The 21,806-nt window shown below is 44.2% G+C and overlaps 1 protein-coding gene across 1 annotated transcript in view; it reads left to right on the forward strand.

Annotated features, from left to right (window-relative positions):
- The first annotated feature begins 6,914 nt into the window (after positions 1-6,914).
- Positions 6,915-21,806, forward strand: part of PRKCH (protein kinase C eta) — a 225,712-nt gene continuing 210,820 nt past the window's right edge. The window contains exon 1 of the mRNA XM_036309254.1: positions 6,915-8,194. Within this exon, the coding sequence (XP_036165147.1) occupies positions 7,832-8,194 (363 nt within the window). The 5' untranslated portion in view covers positions 6,915-7,831. The remainder of the gene's footprint in view (positions 8,195-21,806) is intronic.

A 21,806-nucleotide genomic window follows, 5' to 3' on the forward strand; every position in this document is an offset into this window, starting at 1 on the left:
TTACAAATCACTTCTATAAAACCCATAGTAACCCAATCTACAGATGAGAAAACCGAGGCAAAGTAAGGGAAGGAAGAGTAGAGCCTGATGTCACACAGCTTGGGAGCTAGGATTTGGGTGGAGGTAGAGACAGGATTGTGTGGACTCTGGCTCCAGAGTCCCATTTTCAACCTCTAACACTAGCCAGACTCTGCACTGTAATCTATGACCTGTGATAACTACTGTTCACATTTATGCATACATATTTCCACATTTGTACATGTGCACAATGTACACATGCACATTTTATACCCAATAGGATCCTGCTGAATTACAGATTGATAGCCTGCTTTTTCACTAACAGTATGCTGTGAAAATCTGTAATGGCTACTATAGTCAATAGTTTATGGCTACAACCTGGTAAAATATTTAAACTGAAGCTCCCTTGCCCCTCCCCACCCTGTGTACAGTTGTGAAAAAGCATAGCCTAGAAGGCCCGAGAGCTCTTAATACTAAGATCATTTGATTGGGTGGTGGGCACACAGTGCAACATACAGATCTTGTAACATAGAAACCCACACCTGAAACCTATATGATCATATTAACCAATGTCACCTCAATCAATATAATTTTAAAAAAGGAAAAAACATCATTTGAATGGACGAAGACCATTTTATGTATTACATTTTATCACTTACAAAATTGTTCAATTCAAAGGCTGAAAGACTGTGTAGAGCAGTGGTTCTCAATCTTGGCTGCACATTAGTATCACTTGGTAATCTTTTTAAAATCCTGATTTCTGGGCCTCATCCTCCGGAAATTCTGTTTATTTGTTACTAATGTTGTGGCCCCACCCCATAACAAAGAAACAGAATTTCCGGAGGATGAGGCCCAGAAATCAGGATTTTAAAAAGATTCCCAGGTGATTCTAATGTGCAGCCAAGGTTGAGAACCACTGGTGTAGAGGGTTTTACAAATGACCTAAAGACAATTCCAGAGGACTTTAAAAAGTCTGTGTATGATGCTCGGTGACCAGAATGGAATTATCGAATTGATTGGCCATGGAATGAATCAGACAAGGCCATCAACAAGAGGTGGAGAAAAGCCAGTAAAGGTTGTGAGAGAGACGCTATTAGACCAAAATAATCATTTTTCCTCTCACAGGTTTCTTACACAAGCCATAAAATCTGCTAACTCAGGTGCTACTTGTAGTCAATAATCACTCATTGAACTAGAACCAAATGACAAAAATTAATGGGACAACCTGACCATTAGCTATATTAATAATAGATATAGAGAAAATGGTGACTATATTTAAACCCTATTCACTTGTTTCTATTATTATTTTAAAATGCCAAGAAAAATATTAAAAATGAGTTATAGTAAGTTCTGCATTCAGAACTAAGGAATTATAAACTATTTTAGTTTGAAAAGATATTTTGCCTCATTTGGTGACAAGCTACATTAACCTGTTACTACAGAAGTGGACACAGAGACATGTTTAGATGACTAAAGGCAACATGACTTTGCCTTTCTAAACTATTTACCTCATCTTTTATTGTATGTAAGGTATGTCTTATTTTTTTTTAATACACAGAACTGTAATTCAGCTAAAGACATTTATGAATCTGTTCCTTAATAGAATGTCTGTGAGGTTTTCCAGGTCTTCACATTACTACTAAGAAAGACACTTAGGTAATGGAAAAGATTCCAATGAAAAATTCTAATATGGGTTGATTCAAGTAGATGAGTTATGCCCCAAATAAAACAGTCACAGTAGAGATTTGTGTTTGTTCTCTTTACACACATAATACTTAATGTCACTCGATTTTCCTGTTAGAAAACAATGGCAGAAATGTTTTATGGAGTCGTTGCTCTTGATCACTGGGCCATGCCTGGGCAGTCGTCAGTACAAAGCGTTACCAACGTGACTGTGTTTTGTGGGGGTATCACTTCTATGCTGGCTCCTCTGTTCTCATCTCAACCTCTGGAGTCTTATTTAAGTGGGCTGTTGAGACAAATAGTAATTTAAGGCCCCCTTTTTTGGAGAAGCCCTAGGAAGGGAGAGAAGCTCTACCCATCCACTCTGTTTGCCCTGTTAAGATTCTTGCTTTCAGATTCCCTTTCCCTCTTTCCCTCTCTCATTATGAGCTGTTCGCATTGATATACCGACTGGTGTGTTGGGAGCTTTTGGCTCACTGAAGACCTTACTATTCTGACCTCATCTCACATTCCTCCCACCCCCCAACTTTGCCTCATTTCTTTTTCCAAGTCATTGAAAATCTTCCTTTTATCTGCGTGTTCAGAAACATCACAATGATGTGTCTAGACATGGGCCTTTTTTTTCACTCATTCTGCCTAAGTGTCCTTTTCAATATGAGACTATGTCTTCCTTCCATTCTGAGAAATGTTAATATATTTGTGAAATATCTTAGCTTTTCTTGTTCTTTTTGGAAAACCTGTAAGTAGGACATGGTGGCTTACTTTTGCCACATTAATGTACCCTTTATTTTTTTACATGTACCTTTCTACACTTACCATTCATTATATGTCCCTCTGCACATTCAAAATTAGATAAGGAACAGTCATACCTCCTAGTGTGCCTCCCATTCTCTCCTGCTGGCTGGGAATCTCGATCTTCCTCCTTGTTCTCAGCGTGCAGCAGTAGTTTGCAATCCTGCTATGCATTAGAATCACTCTGGGGTGGGCTCAGGCATTTGAAAAATGGGTCAAATCTCAGCTCTACCATGTATTCATTATGTGATCCAACTCACTTAATATTTCTCACCCTTGGTGTCCTTATTTGTAAAGTAGAGATTATAATACTTACCTCAGTGGTTCTCCTAAGGATCAAATGAAATTAGTCAAGTGCCTTGTTACAATGTGGCAGGTGCTCAATTAAAGATAATGACAGCCAAGGCAACAGCTGACATGTAGCAGGTACTTGGTAATGTGTCACATGATTTGTGTGAATTATTTTCTCTTCTGAGCCCTTTTAGATAGCATGTTTATTATCTGTGTGTAAGTCCACCACTCTAAGAACTACTTTTATTTACCTGTGTTGCATTCCAATCTTTATCCTTTGGTATACATATTTTATGTACTGCATAGCATATTTATATATCTTATTCTAGATTTCTAAAATGTTATTGATTATTTTTTTTTAATGTTGTTTGCCATCTGTCATTTCACAATCCTGTACTATTCCATTGAGTTGCTATTCTGTAATTTACTTAGTCATGTCACCATCACTGGACCTTTTCAGGCAAAGAACTGCTTTCTTACGCTGAAGCTTCCGATGTATGATGTCAAATGCCTGCCACAGCCTGTGCCATTTCATAGTAACACGGGCTAATTTTTGACCTGGCTGTGTCTGTTCTAAATTCTCTAACTCTGTTTTAAAGTGGAACAGGGATTATGTGAAATGTTCCTTAAGAAATGAGAAAAATAGCAGTGATTCAATCAATTAGGCAGCCAATCAGAAAAGCATTTAGAATTTGTACTAAGAATCGTATATGGAGAAGTCCAAAGTAATGGCGTAACTAAGACAAGAAACAGTAATAGTAATAAGAAAAAAAAAAATAACCTTTCGTCTACAAAAGGACCGATGCTACAGATTTTGAAACAGGCAATTCGAGTATGCAAGTTGCTATATTGCATTACATACAAGCTGCTAGTAAGCAGCAGGATGGGATGTATATAGAGAAGGGACTTCTTGCTCCCCTGCCTTCCTTAAAAATTAGGACCAGCTCTGAATAAAAGCTGTAACACCGGTGAGGTTTGTTGGCAGACTGTCCCCTCCTAAAGGGACCTTGAACCGTGTGCTGTCTACTACCTGCCTAATGTCCCCCAGGAGCCACTAAATGACACACGATATAGGCTGGAGACAATCAGAATCTTCCCCCAGATTGATTTAAGGATGTTGATAGAGAAAATCTTCATTCTACTGGGACCTGAAGCTGGAAATCTGAAGTTGTAGCTGCTGGTGACCACCTGCCTTGGTTGAATGGAGGCAACTTTGGACAGCAGGCTGAGAACCACAGTCATAGATGCTTCTTTTTAAACTAAGGCCCATTTCTTCACCTGTGCCTTGGCTGGCATTTCCTCCTGAAGTCTCAGAAGTGTCTGACCGCTCTCCTCTCTTGTATTGCTCACCCATACTACAATGGCCTCCATCTAGTGATTACATCTTTCTCCCCAGTCTAGCCAAATCTCTTAAAACACACACACACACACACACACACACACACATATACAACACCATTTAATCACCTGTGTTCATTTATTTGTTGTTTGTTTTTGTTAATCCTCACCCCCGAGGATATTTTTCCATTGATTTTTAGAGAGGATGGAAGAGAGAGGGAAAAACAGAGAAGCATCAATGTGAGAGAAACACATCGATTGGTTGCCTCCTGCAGGAGCCCTGATCAGGGCCCAGGCTGGGGAGGAGCCTGCAACCAAGGTACAAGCCCTTGACTGGAATCAAACCAGGGGTCCTTTGGTCCGCAGGCTGATGCTCTATCCACTGAGCAAAACCAGCCAGGGCGCCAAGTCTCTTGAAATATTGTCTGCTCTCTCCACTTATTTTTTACCTTAACCTACTCCAAATGGGCTTCATCCCCCAGCCCTCTACCAAAACAGCTCAAAGATGACCAAGGACCTGTCCACTGCCATCTCCCTATGGCCTTCTTCAGTCCTTGTTTCCTTAATCTCTCAGCATCATTTGACCTAGCTGACTAATTCCTTCCTGCTTGGTTGGTTTCCACAATACATGGACACCACATCCTCCTGGGTTTTCTCCCAACTCCCTGGCTGCTCCTTCTCAATCCCCTTGCCTATGTCTCCTCCATCTGTAAATGTTAGAGTTTCTGCAGAGCTCTTCCCGAGGCCCCTTCTTCTCTCACGCTACACTCTCTCTCTGTCTTTTCCTGTAACAGAGGTCTCATCCACTGTTCTAGCTCCCATTGCTATCTACATACTGATGGCTCCTCAATGTATTATCTTTAGCTCAGAACGCACCCCTCAGCTTCACAGCCACAGTCATTGGCCCACTGCAGATTCCCACTTAAATGCATTAGAGATGTTCAAACTTGACATGCTTGCTGAATGTTTCATCTCCCTCCACAAACCTGCCCCTCCTCCAGTGTGTCCTAATGACTAATGGCTCTCCAATCCACAGTTTCTCAAGCTGGATTCCTGCAAATCTTCCTCGATGCTTTCCTCTTCCTCATTCCTTTCATATAGTCATTCACCAGGACCTGTCAATTCTACTTCCTAAACACTTCTTACATCCATATACTTATCTCCATCTCCATCACCACCACCTAAGTCCCAGTACCATCTTCTGTCCTCTGGACTTTGGCAACAGCCTCAGAACTGGTCTCCCCACACCCATGCTTGCTCCTTCCAATCCATTTTTTCACACAGCCCTAGAGAGAGATTTTAAAATACAAATCTCGTCCTGTCCTAGCCCTGCCTAACAGCCTTCACAGACTTTCTGTTGCCCATAGTGAATGTCTGAAGACTCCCCATGACTTACCAGTGTAGTTGGTCTTGGACGCTGACCCACCTCGTCAGGCTGGTTTCAACCACTCTCCCCTTACCTTTCTGGGCTCCAGCCTCATGGAGTCCTCCCTGTTCCCCAAACAGGTCAAACTGCCCCTTTCCTCAGGACTCCTGGATAAGCTGAACCTTCTGTGCTTCTCTGGGAGCCCTTTCCTAATCACCCCCTCCAGGACCCACTGTCCCATTACACCAGAGGCTTTTCCTTCACTGCCCCTCCACATGTGTCATCTTCTTATTGTTTTTCCTCCTGGTGGGACTGTAAGCCCCAGGAGCACAGGCGCCAGGACTATCCAGCTCCTTGCTCTGTCACCACTGCCCGCCTGTGGCTGGTGCTGATAGGGCAAAGATGGCCCATGTCCTTCACATCCCAACCCCAGGGCACCTGTGTAGCTAGCTGTCCACCATTTGGGGACAGTCTTCTTTCAGTGGTTCTTAAAGCTACAGTCCTGCTCTATGGAGGAGATGGTGACAGAGTTGACCCACGTGGTCTCCTTGACCTCTTCCCTTGGAGCACAAGAGCCACCCAGGAGCTCCCTGGATGTTTGGGAGCTTGCTTTACAAACCCTGCCTACAGCTAAGGTGTCATTAGGGTGATGTGCTGCAGCCCTGCCCTGTTCTCTTAAGGATGTCTTGGTGTTTTAAGACAGGCCCTCCCCCACCAGCACATTGTTCTTGTTTTCATCCTAGAGTGCGCCTCTATTCACTGGCTTGAAATTGTGAGAACCCCCTCGGTTTGGGTTTGAGAGTCCCAACAGGGCACCAGGGAAAGGGTGCTAGAAGAACAATCAGCTCCCAAGGGGACCTGAATAGCCAGACAGAATGTAATTTAGCATCCTAGGCTTCATGAGAGACTCATTTGGTTGTGGCTGGTCCTCAGGGAGAAAGATCTGTCATAGTAGACAAAAAACTGCTGGTGCCACGCGTGGGACGAAGCACTCTGACTCGAAAACACACCAACAACCCAGGGGTGTTCCTTGGAGAGGCGACTTCTTTGGTGCCCCCGTGCCAGGGACGCGCGCGTGTGCACGCCTTCTGCCTTTGCCAGGCAGGGCCCGGTGAACAGAAACCGCCGGCAGAGGAAGAGCCTTATTACATCTCGGCCATGGCTGTCTTAAGAACCAACCTTTCCTGCTCTTTGTGCAACAAGACACACCTCTCGAGGAAGGAGGCGGACAGGATTTCCCTCATTACTACTGCCCTGTTTTTTTTTTTTTTTTTTTTTTTTTAAAAAAAAAAAACCCGTGTAATTACTCTCTGCAGGAAAGGCGCACAAACAGGATGGGCCCCGAGTTGAACCGGGATGAGCCATCCCCGTAAAGATTAGGAAAAGGAACCTCCCCGCCGGGTGCCCTCCTCCGGCCAGGGCCTCTCCCAGATGGCCAGGCAGAGTCACCAGCCCACCTTTCAGGGTAGGAGGGAGGGCGCGGGCGACCTCGCCGCTCGGGTTCCCTGGTTCCTCCTCCTTCTCCTCCTCCTCCCCGCCTTCCAGCCCGACCCGAGCCTGTCTCCCGTGCCTCAGGTGTTGGCTCGCTAGGCTGAGAGCTCTTCCCTTTTCGGCCTGCACCTGGGTGGCCTCCCGCCGGCTCGCACCAGCGGACTCCGCGCGGCAGGCAGGGAGCGCGCAGGCGGGGCGCGCGGGCGGACGGGCGCGGGGCTCCGGGCGGTGCGTGCCGGGCCTCGGGTCCGCCGCTGGGCAGGCGGGGCGCGCGCCACGCCCCCGGAGTTCGAAAGGCGCGGGAGCCGGCGGGTTTCGGTGAACTTGGAGCCCGGCGCCGAGAGGCTCCAGCCGGGGATGCGGCGGCAGCTGCTTCCTGGTTTGCAGCTCGCCGAGTGGGGGAGAGCGTGAGCCCGCGGAGGCGGGGGCAGGAGCAGGAGCAGGAGCGAGAGGAGGCGGGGGCAAGAGACGCTGGGGCTGGAGCTCACCGGACGGGTCGCTCTGGCTCTCCGGGGAGAGGAGCCTCCCGGCTCCGGAGAAGGGGCGAGTCCCGTGCGAGACCCCGGGAAGCGCCGCGCGCTCGAGGCGGACGGTCGGGCTCCCCCGGCCCGCGGCCAGCTCAGCGCCGGGCTCCCCTCCTTTCCACCTCGCGAGGGAGAGAGGCCGGGAGGGAGGGGAGGGGAGGGTCCCGCGGGAAAGACAGAATGGCCCGGCGAGGGGGACTCGGGCGCTGCGTTCCCCAGGAGCTGCCGCCACTCCTACCGCTGCCGCGAGGACTGGCCTGAGCAGGGGCTCCAGGCTCCCCCACCGCGAGCCAGGGCGGCCCCCCGGGGCCGGGGCAGCGGCGCCGGCATGTCGTCCGACACCATGAAGTTCAATGGCTACTTGAGGGTCCGCATCGGCGAGGCCGTGGGGCTGCAGCCCACCCGCTGGTCCCTGCGCCACTCGCTCTTCAAGAAGGGCTACCAGCTGCTGGATCCCTACCTGACCGTGAGCGTGGACCAGGTGCGCGTGGGCCAGACCAGCACCAAGCAGAAGACCAACAAGCCCACGTACAACGAGGAGTTCTGCGCCAATGTCACCGACGGCGGCCACCTGGAGCTGGCCGTCTTCCACGAGACGCCCCTGGGCTACGACCACTTCGTGGCCAACTGCACCCTGCAGTTCCACGAGCTGCTGCGCACCGCCGGCGCCTCGGACACCTTCGAGGGCTGGGTGAGTCGCTTGTGACCCCTCCGGGCTGTGTCCACTTGACCTCAACCCCCTCCATCTGTCAAAACTCGCGGGGGTCCCGCTTTCCCATCGTCCCCCCCCCCCCCCCAGCTCCGCGGAGGTGGGAATTCCCTCCAGACTTTGGTCCTTGCCCAGCTGGTGACGCGCCCGCGGTGGGTGTGTGAGGGCGCAGGTGTGTCTCCAGGAAGCGGGTCTGGATACGGTCCCCTTTGGGGATGGCAGCTTGGGCTAACGGGATGTCAGGGCGGGGACGGTCACCCACCATCTGTCCAGACTTCTGGTGAGGCGCCCCAACTCCCCGCACGCGGTTAAGACGCAGGAAAGGAAAGGAAAGTGTGAGATGAAAAGGACTTGATTTGGCTATAGTACTTTAAACGTTTCTTAGGAGAAAGCCATACATTCTCGCAAGTATTATTCATAGTGTTTATGGATACGTGTTGGCCCAGCCGCCCAGCCGGGCACACGTGTTTCAGCATGCCGATCCATTCTATCCCAGAGATGCACAACCCGCACTGGCGGGGATCGCAGGACCTGGGGCTGCACTTGGGCAAAGTTTTATTGTTTAGCAGTTTTCCAAGGAGATGAGATTTACAGGTGCAAGTAACGCCACTAGTTCAGTCTGGACCTGAAAGGTGTGAGTCCTGCAGTGTGCGTTTCTGCGGTTGGGGAGAGAGCAGCGGGAGCTCTTTGGAGTGTGTGGATCCCGCCACACCTGCTGGCATTTCTGCGTACTGACCCACAGCTACCCGCAACTCCCACTTGCCTCTGCTTCTCACATAGTTCCCAGGAGGCAGCACGTGTGCTGTAAATAAATTAAATTTTCTAGGGCACTCTCCACAGCGCTAACTTGCTTTGCTTCTTAAGCCTCGTGCTGTCTTTGTGGTGCAGTTGTTATCCTTCCCGCTTCTGCTGGATGAGATGGTAATTATCATGAAGTGGTCTGTCTCATGGGGCAAAATGGAGCAAGCTGTGTGAAGACCCTCAGGAGTCTAATGCTTAAGTTATGGAGGACGTCAGTTCTGAACCCAGAAGGTGAAGCAGTATTGAAAATCTGTTTGAAATTAACAAGTGGTAGAATCGGATGAATAATAATGAAGACTTATTTAGATATTTATTTTACACTTTAAGGAACTGATCATTTTGTTGTAGATTCTCTAAAATTACGAAGGGCTTGTGGAGCTATCCCTTTCTTTTAAATAGAAGTAAAACAAAACACTCATAATGACTGTTTAACCCTGTCATCAAATTATATTGAGTGAATTTTCCTTCAGCCAAACTTTAAGGAATTAAAAAGTGCCCTGGAGAGGAATGGCTGAAATACAGTCAGAGATTGACATTTTATCCTGGGAGTTTCTGGATAGGAAATAGAGCTAAGCCTAGGACTCCAGATGGAATAGTTGAGTGGCTGATGAGGAGTTAGGTTGGGTAGAGCTCTGCCTAGAGGAAGTAGGCTGTGAAGGATGGTGGTGCAGACTGGCCAATGGCCAGTTAGAGGCATGTCTTCCCAGAGGGAGGTAGACTGGTCCCTCTTACTCTTAGTCTGCACATTTCAATCACTTGGGGAGCTTTTAAAACTCCCTACTTTTAAATACTCTAGATAAGCGCCTCTGCCGGTAGGACCCCAGCATCAGTACTTCTACGCTTCCCGCGTAATTCGAATGTGCAGTTGAGGCTGAGAACCTAAATGTAGACCAAAAGAAGAGAATTAGAGGAAGCATAAGTGTAGGAATCTTAGGTTACCTGACAAGGTGTAGGTGTGCTTGGCCCACCGGGTGAACAAAGATTCAAATGTCAATTAAATGTCCATGTCTACAATTAATTAATTACAAATATAATTAATTATGCTTAGATGTTTAATATAACCCACTGGTGGTGTTTTGGAAAACATGAGTGTTTGGTAGGGCAGGTCAGCATTTAGGTGACCTTGAAACCAGTGGTTTGTCATGCATTTATATTCAATTAGGGGGCAGAGATTTTTTTTTTTTTTTAAGTTCTGGGTATTTTGAACCAACTTTGATGATAGCATAGATAGAATGGTTAGAGTGTTTCCTTTTTTTCATATTTTTTAAGAAAAATAATCTTAGGAAAGTGGCAATATTATGCATGCTTTTAAAAAAGATTATATAAAGTTCTAAAGGTGGTTTTGAAGTTTAGAACTGCAAAAATACTTGTTTATCTTTACTATATTAAATTGAAATATGTAGTTTATTTGGACAGTTAAAAATGGAATAATCAAATTTACTCCACAATAAAGTTATGCTGCAATTGGAATTATAAATTGTTACTTTAAAAAAAACCTAGCAACTTAGTTTTTGCTAGAGTATGTGAACAGATGAAAACAGAAGAAACCTTTATCCTTAGCGTAAACAAGAGTTGTTATGCTTTCTGACTTACTGTGTACTTTCTGAATATCAAGGAGATAATTTAAATTGATTTTAGTATCAGTTTTGTTGATATTACCTTCAGGCTTGATGAGATAATGTTTTATGTGGTATATTCTTAATAGCAAACACAGTGACTGACAGTCTTTTTAAAATCTAGATAAAACCTAAGGAGATGGGGATATAGCTAAAGAAGTTCTTAAGCAGAAATTCACAGTATTAAACACTTTAATTAGAAAGGTTCTCAAAAGACCTAAGTTTCCACCTGAAACTGGAAAAGAAGAGCAAATTGAACCCAAAACAAACAGAAAGAAGGAAATTGTAAAGATAGCAGAAGTCAGTAAAGTAGAAAACGGAAACAATAGAGAAAATCAATGAAACAAAAAGCTGGTTCTTTGAAAAAAAAATCAATACAATTGATTAACATCAAGCAGAATAATCAAGAGAAAAGAAAAAAGAGAAGACACAAATTACCAATATTAGGCATGAGAGAACATCACTATAGATCCTACAGATGTTAAAAAAGTATTTCGAACAATTATAGGCCAGTAAATGCCGCAATTTAGAGGAAATGAACAAATTCCTTAAAAAGATATAAACTACCCAAACTCATTCAAATAACTTGGATGACTTTGTCTATTAAGGTAATTAAATTTATAGTTGAAAACCCTCCACATGCAAATTTAAGGTCCTTGTAGGCTTTACTGGTGAATTCTATCATCTAAGGAAGAACTGTTGCCAACTTGACACAAACTGTTTCAGAAAATAGAAGGAAACACATCCCCAACGCATTCCATGAAACCATGAAACATTACCCTTATACCAAAACCTGATTTTATATATATATATCTCTATAGACACTGTCCCTTGTGGACATAGATAAAAAATTCTTAAATCTTAGCAAGTCAAATTCAACAATGTAGCAAATGGGTAGTACACCATGACCTAACTGGGATAGCAAGGCTGATTTACATATAAAAATCAATTCGTGCAATTCTTTATATTAACAGGATAAAAAAGGAGATTCGTATGATCTTCTGTATAGATCATATTTAAAATGATCTATTAAAAATCAATCAACTGGATTTATTAAAATTAAGAAGGTTTGCTTTTCAAAAGCCACTTAGAAAATGAAAACACAAGCCATAGACTGGGAGAAAATATTTACAACATGTTAATCAGATAAGGAATTGTAACACCAGTGTATAGGAGAACTCATAACTCAATAAAAATGAGAAAAATACCCAATTGTACAAAGATTTGAATAGGACCATCATTCACAAATAGTACATTAAAAGATACTCAAAATCGTTAGTTGTCAAGGAAATGCAAATTAAAACCAAAGCCATTGTAAACACTAAAATTAAAAAGACTGGCCATCGAAGTGTTGGTGAGGGAGTGGAGCAACTAGAACTTTCATATCCACTGTGAGGAAAATAAAATGGTACAGTCATGTTGAAAAATGGTTTGGCAGTTTCTTTCTTTTTTTTTTTTTAATATATTTTATTGATTTTTTACAGAGAGGAAGAGAGAGGGATAGAGAGTTAGAAACATCGATGAGAGAGAAACATCGATCAGCTGCCTCTTGCACACATCCCTACTGGGGATGTGCCCGCAAGCAAGGTACATGCCCTTGGCCGGAATCGAACCTGGGACCTTTCAGTCCACAGGCCAATGCTCTATCCACCGAGCTAAACTGGTCAGGGCGGCAGTTTCTTAAAATGTTACGCATACACCTACCATATGACCCAGCTGCTCTTAAGCATTTGCCAAGAGAAATTACAGCATTTATATAAAGACACGCACATGAATGTTTATAGCAGCTTTATTTGCAGTAGCCCCCAAACCGGGTACAACTCAAATATTAATGAACAGTTGAATGTTTAAACAAATTGTACGTCCTAATACTGATTAGTAGAAAGTGACGAACTATTAATATACCTGCAGCAATACTGACGAATCTCAAAATAATTATACTGAGCGAAAGAAGCCAGACAAAAAGGAGTACGCACTGTATTTATGCAAAATTCCAGGAAGTGAAAACTAGTGTGTAGTGGCAGGAAGCACATTGATGGTTGTCTGGGAATGGGAGGACGGGGTGAGCGTCGGCTGGATTACAAAGGAGGCATAAGGAAACTTCTGAGGAAATGGAAGTATCCATTGTTTTGATTGTGGAGATCATTTCACAGTTATATACATACGTCCAAGCTCATCAAATACGTTCCCTTTTAAGAATGTGCATGTTATTGTGTGACAGTTATACCTCAGTAAAGCTTCGGAGGAAAGCTATGAGTAACTATTATCCCTCTCTTATGAAAAAGATGTTAAATAAGAAAGTGAATTAGATTTAAGCCAAGGTCGACTTAAAATCTGCATTGTCTTTTTAGTGCAGAAAATATTTATCAGAGTAGGAGCATAAAACAAAATAAAATAAAACAAATCCACTAAAGACAGTTTCTGATTTTTGGACACAGTGCTGTTTTCTAAATTATCCCTGTCAAATTTTTTTTTCTGTTTATTCTGGAACTTGTTTATTTTGCATAATTTCTTTAACTTCTGAAAACCGAAGTTGTGTCTAAATTAAGACCTTATTTCTGTCTTTCATATATTTGATCATGATTTGCTGGCTTTCCGAATGGGGACAGGCATCTAATACTTAATGCACAGCATGGGGATGGGGTAGGGGGGGTAGGGGAGGAGACAGGGAGGGAGGCAGGAGGAGCTGGAGGCTGCGTCATGGAAAGACCTTGGCATCCCCGCAGGAAGGAAGGACCTGCTTGGCGTGTTCCCAGGCCCTTTTCCTGGTTCAGCCCTCTTGAAGACATTCTGTTCCCTGCAGCTCTGGGGGGCTGCTCTCTCCCAGCTTCTCAGCCAGGTACCTGCCTGGTAGCCTTGTCAGGTGCAGCAGCCAGGTTACCACTGGGCAGCCTTGGACTGTCTTTCCCTTGATTCCTGAATCCAGGTGCATACATTTATAGCATCAACATTCTTCTAGATTCACTAGCGTTTCACTCTCTTTTGTGCTTTGTAGTGGTTATTTATTCTCAGTTATTTTTTAAAAATATATATTTTATTGATTTTTTTTACAGAGAGGAAGGGAGAGGGGTAAAGAGTTAGAAACATTGATGAGAGAGAAACGTCGATCAGCTGCCTCCTGCACACCCCCTACTGGGGTTGTGCCTGCAACCAAGGTACATGCCCTTGACCGGAATTAAACCTGGGACCCTTCAGTCTGCAGGCCGACGCTCTATCCACTGAGCCAAACCGGCCAGGGCCTCAGTTATGTTTTTCTGAGCCAACGGGTGAGGCACATCTAACAGTGATGGATGAAGTCAGTGTGAAGGGGAAAGATGTCCTTTAGCCTCTCCGGGAGGTGCAATCCCATGTACATGAGTCGTACGGGATATATTGTTTCACTGTGGGGACTTTGCTGCACTGGGGCTGCTGCTTACCATGCAGGCTGTGGCTCAGATGTTTCCTCCTCAGAGAGCATTTTCCTGACCATGTTATTATCTTGCCAGCCTTCATTGCACTCATCACTCGCTGAGACCTGTCTGCTGATTGTACCTTTGTCCTTCAGAGTGTAAACATCTTGAGACTAGGGACCCCCGGCTCTCTTACCCACCATTCAAGGTTCTAGCTCCAGCACCTTGAACTGTGTCTGTTATATAGTAGGCATTAAATGTTTGTCAGAAAAGAGACTAAAAAATTTTTTGTCACCCTCACTCGAGGAGTGAGGATATTTTTCCCATTGATTTCTTTTTTAGAGAGAGTGGAATGGATGGCGGGGGGGCGGGGAGGGGGCAGAGACAGAGACAGAGACAGACATCAATTTGAGGGAGACACATCGATTGGTTGCCTCCCACCCGCATCCTGACAGAGGCGGGGGACTGAACCTGCAACCGAGGTACCTGCCCTTGACCGGGAATCAAACCCATGATTCTTTGCTCAGCTGGCTGACGCTCTAACCACTGAGCAAAACCGGCCAGGGCAAGAATGATTGTTTTTAATGTAATTTTGGGGCAAGTAAAATGTAAGTATTTTGGGAACATCTTTCTTTAAACATTTTGTTTGTCTTCCTAAAGGAAAGAAATGAAAATAATTGGGGAATGTCCAATAATTGTGGCTATTGCAATGTCCCTCTTTTACATCAATTAATGATGTACCAATATGTGCTTGGAAGACTTGACCAGATTTCTCTGCCCTTGGAATATGGTAATGGATTGAAAACTCCGTGTACGGGAAACTCCTTGCTTTTGTTTCATTTTCAAAGACTATGACTTAAAAACCCATTAATATGTTCTAACTTTGTTCACTAGTAACTTGAGAGCCTGACATGTTAAATTAGGAGCAGCAAGAAAAAAGCATTAAAAGGCTGTACTTCAACCTCGAAGAGCTAATGAGGTTGGTGGGCAGAGTGTGAATCATTTTATCTTATGCAACTCTTAGCACAGTTTTGATATTAGCAAGTGCTTAGAATGGCGACTGGTTGTGATAGTAAAAATGCAGTACACTTTAATGAGATTGGGCAGCATTTACTTAGATTAAGAGAGGTGCCTTGGGTTTCTGTAGTCTCTTTTCTATTTTATAAAACAATTGACTAGACCAGGTTCTCTTTTTGTGTTGACTGCTGAGCTCCATTTTATTAGAATATGATGAAAACGAGGCCTGAGTGGAAACTCAGTACTAGTCTCCTCTTTTTCACTGTCATCATGACTGTACCTAAAGTGATCTTTCTCAGTGGCCAAGCCGAAAGTCATTACTTAACTGCTCAGTGGTTCCCCACGGCTTCGGATAAAGCACAGCTCATTAAATGGTATAGAATGTTCTCCATGATGTGGCCTTGGCTTTCTCTCGAGCCTTATTCTAACCCACACTGAGCTCCAGGCACCGTGAGCATCTCTCAGGTCCTCCAGGCTCACATTGCTAATTCCCACCTGTGCTTCATTGTGGCATCCCTTACCCAGAAAACTCCCGGGCGTGTCAAGCCTGGCTTTGGTCCTCCTCCTTGGAATTCCCTCAGCACCCTGAGATCCCCATGGTCCACCCTCCCCTCCATCCTGAAGGAATGGACGTATGAATGGATTGGGCTCTCATGGGAGTGTGTGATATTGGTCAGAGGGAGTTCAGGATGTAATAATATGGGCAGTGCACTGATTCGTCCCCTCAGCTTCTGGGGTAGCTACTCTAACAGAGTCGTGCATGTTTTTGCATGAAATGCCAAGCCCTAGGTGAGCATTCATCCACCCTTGAGTGTGACCTGTGTCCTGGGCCTGTGCTCTGCCCTGGGAGGCAAAGTGGACAAGATGGACATGATCCCTTCCTTTGTAGACCTCATAGTTCCAGGTGTGAGATAGAGTGGGGGGTGGGGACGATAACCAGGAGATTATAGAACAGAAGTAAGTACTAAGATACCGCTGAGCACCTGGTTTGAGGAGACCAGAGACATTTTCCTGGAGGGGAAATAGCTGATTTTTAGGCTCCAGCATAGATAGCCACAGGCCTGCTTTATTTAAATGCCGGTGGAAAATCATTCCTCAAGAGAAGAAAAGGAACTTCTGATGCAATAATGCTTTCCCAGAGAGACATCACAGGTGCCCTTTTGAAAGGTAAAGGTTCCTGACCCACGGAAATGTTTCCATCATTGGAAAGTTTGGGAGGGGATTAAGTTGTCCTGCTTGCAAGAAGATTGGCTGAGAGAACATGTTGAGTCTCAAAGGCAGAAAGCAGTAACACACTAGGTGAACCAACTCACACCCTACGCTTTGTACAGATCATAAAGGACTCACAGGTCCTGAAGCAGGAGAGTCACCTAGTTCAGAACAACCACAAAGCCGGATAGCTCTTAGGCCCCTGGACAGCCTGCAGATGTAGTCATTTGGCAGAGGTGTTTTTAATGTTGAATCCAGAGGTATTTAGTTCTTAGGAGGTGCTTCAGTTTGCCACAACCACACCACTCCCTATTACAAACCCTTCCTTTTGATTCATTCCATGCTTGGAGGTTTTTGAATTTTTTTGTTTGTTTTTTGAGACCTACTATAGCTCCAGCCTTAGTTTTTAGTGTGGGAACCAAAACTTTAGCTAAAGCACAACTGTTGCCTTAGCTCACGTGATTTGTGACAAATGGACACACAAACACACTCAACATCTACATACATAGGTAGATAGACTTACTTAGATGTATTTATATATCTTTATTCATTTATAAATACATTCCATTAGATGTATGTTTATTTAGATACTTATGTATCTACAATTGTAGAGCAAGCTGGTTTATTATTATCCTATATAATAAAAGGCAAATATGCAAATTGACCCAACCGTGGAATGACCGGTTGCTATGATGCACACTGACCACCAGGGGGGCAGACGCTCAATGCAGGAGCTGCCCCCTCATAGTCAGTGCACTCCCACAGGGGAGTGCTGCTCAGTCAGAAGCTCTGAGCCAGCCTCTCCTGCCTCTGTGGCAGTGCTAAGGATGTTCGACTGACAGCTTAGTCTTAAGCTGTCAGTCGGACATCCCCCAAGGGCTCCTGGACTGCAAGAGGGCATAGACCAGGCTGAGGGCCCCCCCCCCTGCCCTGAGTGCATGAATTTCATGCACCAGGCATCTAGTTAAATATATGGGGAGTTAACTGCAAATTAGTATTAAGTATTAATTTTTAAAAAATCTCTTTGTATTTCATTATATAATGCCCAGCAATATGTAAGTGTATTGTCATCATAGGAGTAAGGCAGTGATGGCGAACCTTTTGAGCTCAGCGTGTCAGCATTTTGAAAAACCCTAACTTAACTCTGGTGCCATGTCACATATAGAAATTTTTTGATATTTGCAACCATAGTAAAACAAAGACTTATATTTTTGATATTTATTTTATATATTTAAATGCCATTTAACAAAGAAAAATCAACCAAAAAAATGAGTTCGCATGTCACCTCTGACACGCGTGTCATAGGTTCGCCATCACTGGAGTAAGGAGAGCTGGGTTCAGGTTGTGGCTTTGCTGGAGCACTTTCCTTCTCCGGACCACGACCCATACCTTCCCCTTCCCCCTTTTCTTTCCTCTCAGGAGTACATCTCCTAAACTCCAAGGGTCCCCACCAGATTCCAACCAGGGCAGCAATGGGCAGGGATAGCTTCTCCCAGGCTAACCCCCTGACCCTATCTCCAAGGCCCCCTTCCTCTGACTTTTCAGTGAGCCCATAGCAGCTCCCTCTAGGCTCTCTTCTGTTGCTTCTTCTAAGCCCTTCCTTGATTCACTGCCGCCAGCTTTAATAAATGTACTCAAAATTAAAAAAATAAAAAGGTGTGGCTTTGCCACCTATCGCCTTTGACTTTAGGCAAGCCTGGACCAGCAAGGTCTCAGTTCCCTGGCTTATATCACGAGGGGGTTGCACTAGCAGATATCTGAGGGCCTCCCATCTCTAAAGCCTCGGCCTCCACGTGTTAGGCAATTGCATCATTTCTTCTCTTTTGCAGTAATTGGTTTGGTTTTGAGTCGTCAAAATGAATTATGTCTTATCAAAGTTATTAACTCCCAGGAATTCAATTGGTCTAAATCTAAATTGCTCAGGATTAGGGAAGACTTAGCTTAGGTCTAAATAACTTTGAGTGTCGATAGTGATGTTGATGCTATTTCCTTGGCTTAGAATCCTACTTAAGGAATTGCCGGGGGTCCTCATTTTAAGCCACGCAGCTATATTTCTTGATTTGCGCCAATGGGCTCCTTGTTCTACGGGAATGGCTGTAAGTCACGTGAGAGAGACTGAGAATCCCACTGTTTGAGCTTTTGCTAGAAGCCATTCTCACTAGTGCTGTAATTAATGCTTTGTAGACAAGAAGTGTCAGTAGCCACCTTTTACATATCCACCCTAGGTATTGACAAATACTATAAATCACTTGTAGAACAGACATTTTAATTAAACAGAGGAATGGGCCCGAAGGTATTGGCTATCTAGTGTTTAAGTGCTATGCTGAAGAATTTCAGGAGATGGGAAATTGTTGTTGAGAATGATGTTGCTATCCAGGGAGACTGATCAGAATTACCATGTTCCTGTATTTCTGTTGCATCAGTAAGTTAGTAGTTATTGTCAAAGCACACAGGACTTTTTAGTAGAAAGACTCACGATCAGTGCTTTTGTAATGTACTGTCTTCTAGAAAGTTCCTTTGAGTTTACATAAGTTTTATCTTGTATGCCTTTGATCTTATAGGACAGTGATGGCGAACCTATGACACGCGTGTCAGAGGTGACACGCGAACTCATTTCTTTGGTTGATTTTTCTTTGTTAAATGGCATTTAAATATATTAAATAAATATAAAAAATATAAGTCTTTGTTTTACTATGGTTGCAAATATCAAAACATTTCTATACGTGACACGGCACCAGAGTTAAGTTAGGGTTTTTCAAAATGCTGACACGCTGAGCTCAAAAGGTTCGCCATCACTGTTACAGGGAGATGTTTGGTTTGTGCTTATGGTTAAAAAAAAAAAAAAGACAATTGCCAGAGGATAAAACCATCCATGGCCGCCATAAGCCCCTTGTAATTACATTAATAAACTCAGTCTTATGGGGACAGTGTGAGCATGTTCTAGACAGAGCCTTGTTCTCCAAGTGCTTAAACCCAAACCACAAAGCTGCATGTTCCTTTGAAAGTCATGCTTGCCCCTTGTACTTCCATAGCATTCTTCCTACATCTCTCTCATAGCACTTAAATACGATGCTGTGCCTCCGTCCTCACACTGGACTTTGGTGTTCTTGTCTGTGATGTCAGAGGGGGGGCATCAGCCTGAGCTCTGTGGCCCCTTCCAGCACCCATGGTACATGGTTCTAGTTATGGTTCCTTTGGTTAATGAAAATTCTGCTTCCTTGTGAAGTAGTTGCTGGAGACTGTTCTGCTGATGCTCAGATTTGTTCTCGGCACTGAAATTAGTATTTCTGGAAGAGTGCACAAAAGTCATAAATATAGTAGCATAATTCCCTAAACAGAGTGCATTTATTAATCTGGGAGCCATGGAGCTCTCCAGTGCTTTATTAGACATGATCATTGTTCCGGCATGGCACAGAAGAGTGGAGAACAGGTTTCTCAGCAGAAGCAGTGCTTCCGAGAAGGGCTTTGAGCCCTGGTCACGTTTAGTGCTGATGAAAGCGATGGACTCTGTATCTAGGAAAGTGCACTACATGCATATTGACAGTATGCTGGGAACAGCGTCACCAGAGTGGTGGTCCCTGAGGCCTGATGTGAACACGGAACCTTGGGTTAAGAAACACCATCTGAAAAGTGTCAAAAAGAAGGCCTCTGAATTTCTGATTCCCCGGGCATGGTTCTAACGTTTCCCGCTGTATTGGAGGACATTTTCACTGTAGTTAATCATGGAAGACAAACAGTAGAAAGGGGGAGCTATGAATTTTAGCGAAAAAGAGGTGCTTAAAAATGTATTCTCACTTCTGGCTCCTGGTGAAGTATACCAAATGATGACCCATTTTGGGACCTATTGAGTTTGTTATTTAGGTATGTTCAAAAGCCTCTATTTTTGTAGGCGTTTCTTTGAGGTTTGCAGATGAAAAGTTAAAAACACACATACACACAACCAAAAAACTAGGACAGTTTGAGTGACCTTGGCTTGGTACCTTTTGTTAATATAAACTTTTCCCCTGTAAAAAAGAGATAGGATTTATCTGTACTGGGCATTATGGGCATTATGGTGCACACTGGGTTAGTCCACAGCAAAATGATGAAACCAGTGATGCTTGTCTGCTCCTCTTGCCCTGTGACCCCTGGTCCGCTATGGCCTGGGTCCCTTGACCCCACAAGATTTTCTGATCTTCTCTTGAGTTCCAGCTCACCTTGCCAATACCTTGGAAAACAACCTGATGATGGTAGAAACTGAGCTGAATGGAGGTCGCCCGCAGCACGGCCCCCTAGCTAGCCAGAGGTGACACTAGAATCTAGCTCTCTGGACTTCGGCCCAAGCTGTTTTCTGGACGCCCCTCAGTGTGTGGCAGAGGCAGCAGGAACGGCATTCATAGGTTTTTATTGAGTGCCTGCTGTGTGCCCGACTCCGTTCTAGGTGTAACAGGTAGGGCAAGAGAACAAGACACCCAGAGTCTACCCTAGCACGGAGAGGTATGTAATAAGCAAGCAAGCAAGCAGGGGATTGCAAATATAACAAATGGTGGTTAGATGCTAAGTGGAGAATTAACACTGGGGGATGTGATAGAGTGGACAGGGAGGGACTTGCAGAGAGGGTGTACTTGTCTATCGGATTTCAGTTGAGATCCGATAGACAAGTAGCCACCATATGAAGATTAGAGAAAGGGCATCCCCTGTAGAGGGAACAGCTATGGCAAAGGCCCGGAGGTTGGAGCAAGCTTGGCATGTGGAGAAACAAACAGAAGCATTGGGAAACGGGTAGACTTGGTGTGTGTTGGCAAGTTTGTGGCATCACCCCAGCTCGGCTACAATGAGCGAGTCCCTTGATCTCTGACTGTTTTCTCCTCTGGAAAATGGTGCTAATGTTAGTACCTCAGAGGATTGGTGTGAAGATTAGATTGACTACATTAAACATGCCCAGCACAAAATAGGCCCTCAAGAAATGGTAGTTTGGGTTACTTTTACTCTCCCAAGGAAATTCGTATTTTGACAAGGGCTTTTGGAAAATAATTGTATAGGTCAAAGAAAGTCCTTCATAAGGTTGCATCGCAGACAATGGGGGTGGCGACATAAAAGTCTCCTGGGTCCAGTCTTGTTGATGCTCCTCAGATGACATAGAAGCATCTGTTCACATTCTGCCTCTTTCAGCACCATATTTTCTAAAGGGAGAAATAGAGGGAAGGAAACAAAGACCAGGAAGCTTTTCCAAATTTTTGAATGATATATTTGTTTTCTACAGACTCATAAGTATTAGTGGAAAGTTTCAATATTTAAAAGAATAGGATAATTATACTAATTGATAGGGCCCGAAAGTGTTGCTTTTTTAAAAACCAAAAACAAAACTATGAATTATGGATGAGAATTAATACACATGGTGCCAATCATCATAAAGGAAATAAGAACCTCAAAAATTATGAATAACTACATAGAGTTGATTCTTGCTTACTACTGAAAGCTCATTTACTTTATTGACTATAGTTTTGTGAATTAACTCTGGATAATTTTGCCTATTTTGAACAATTTTGGATAATGCCTATTTTGGCATCTTGCTGATTTCCA

The sequence above is a fragment of the Myotis myotis genome, unplaced genomic scaffold (assembly GCF_014108235.1).
Source record: "Myotis myotis isolate mMyoMyo1 unplaced genomic scaffold, mMyoMyo1.p scaffold_m19_p_1, whole genome shotgun sequence".
In the NCBI taxonomy this organism is placed as follows: Eukaryota; Metazoa; Chordata; class Mammalia; order Chiroptera; family Vespertilionidae; genus Myotis; species Myotis myotis.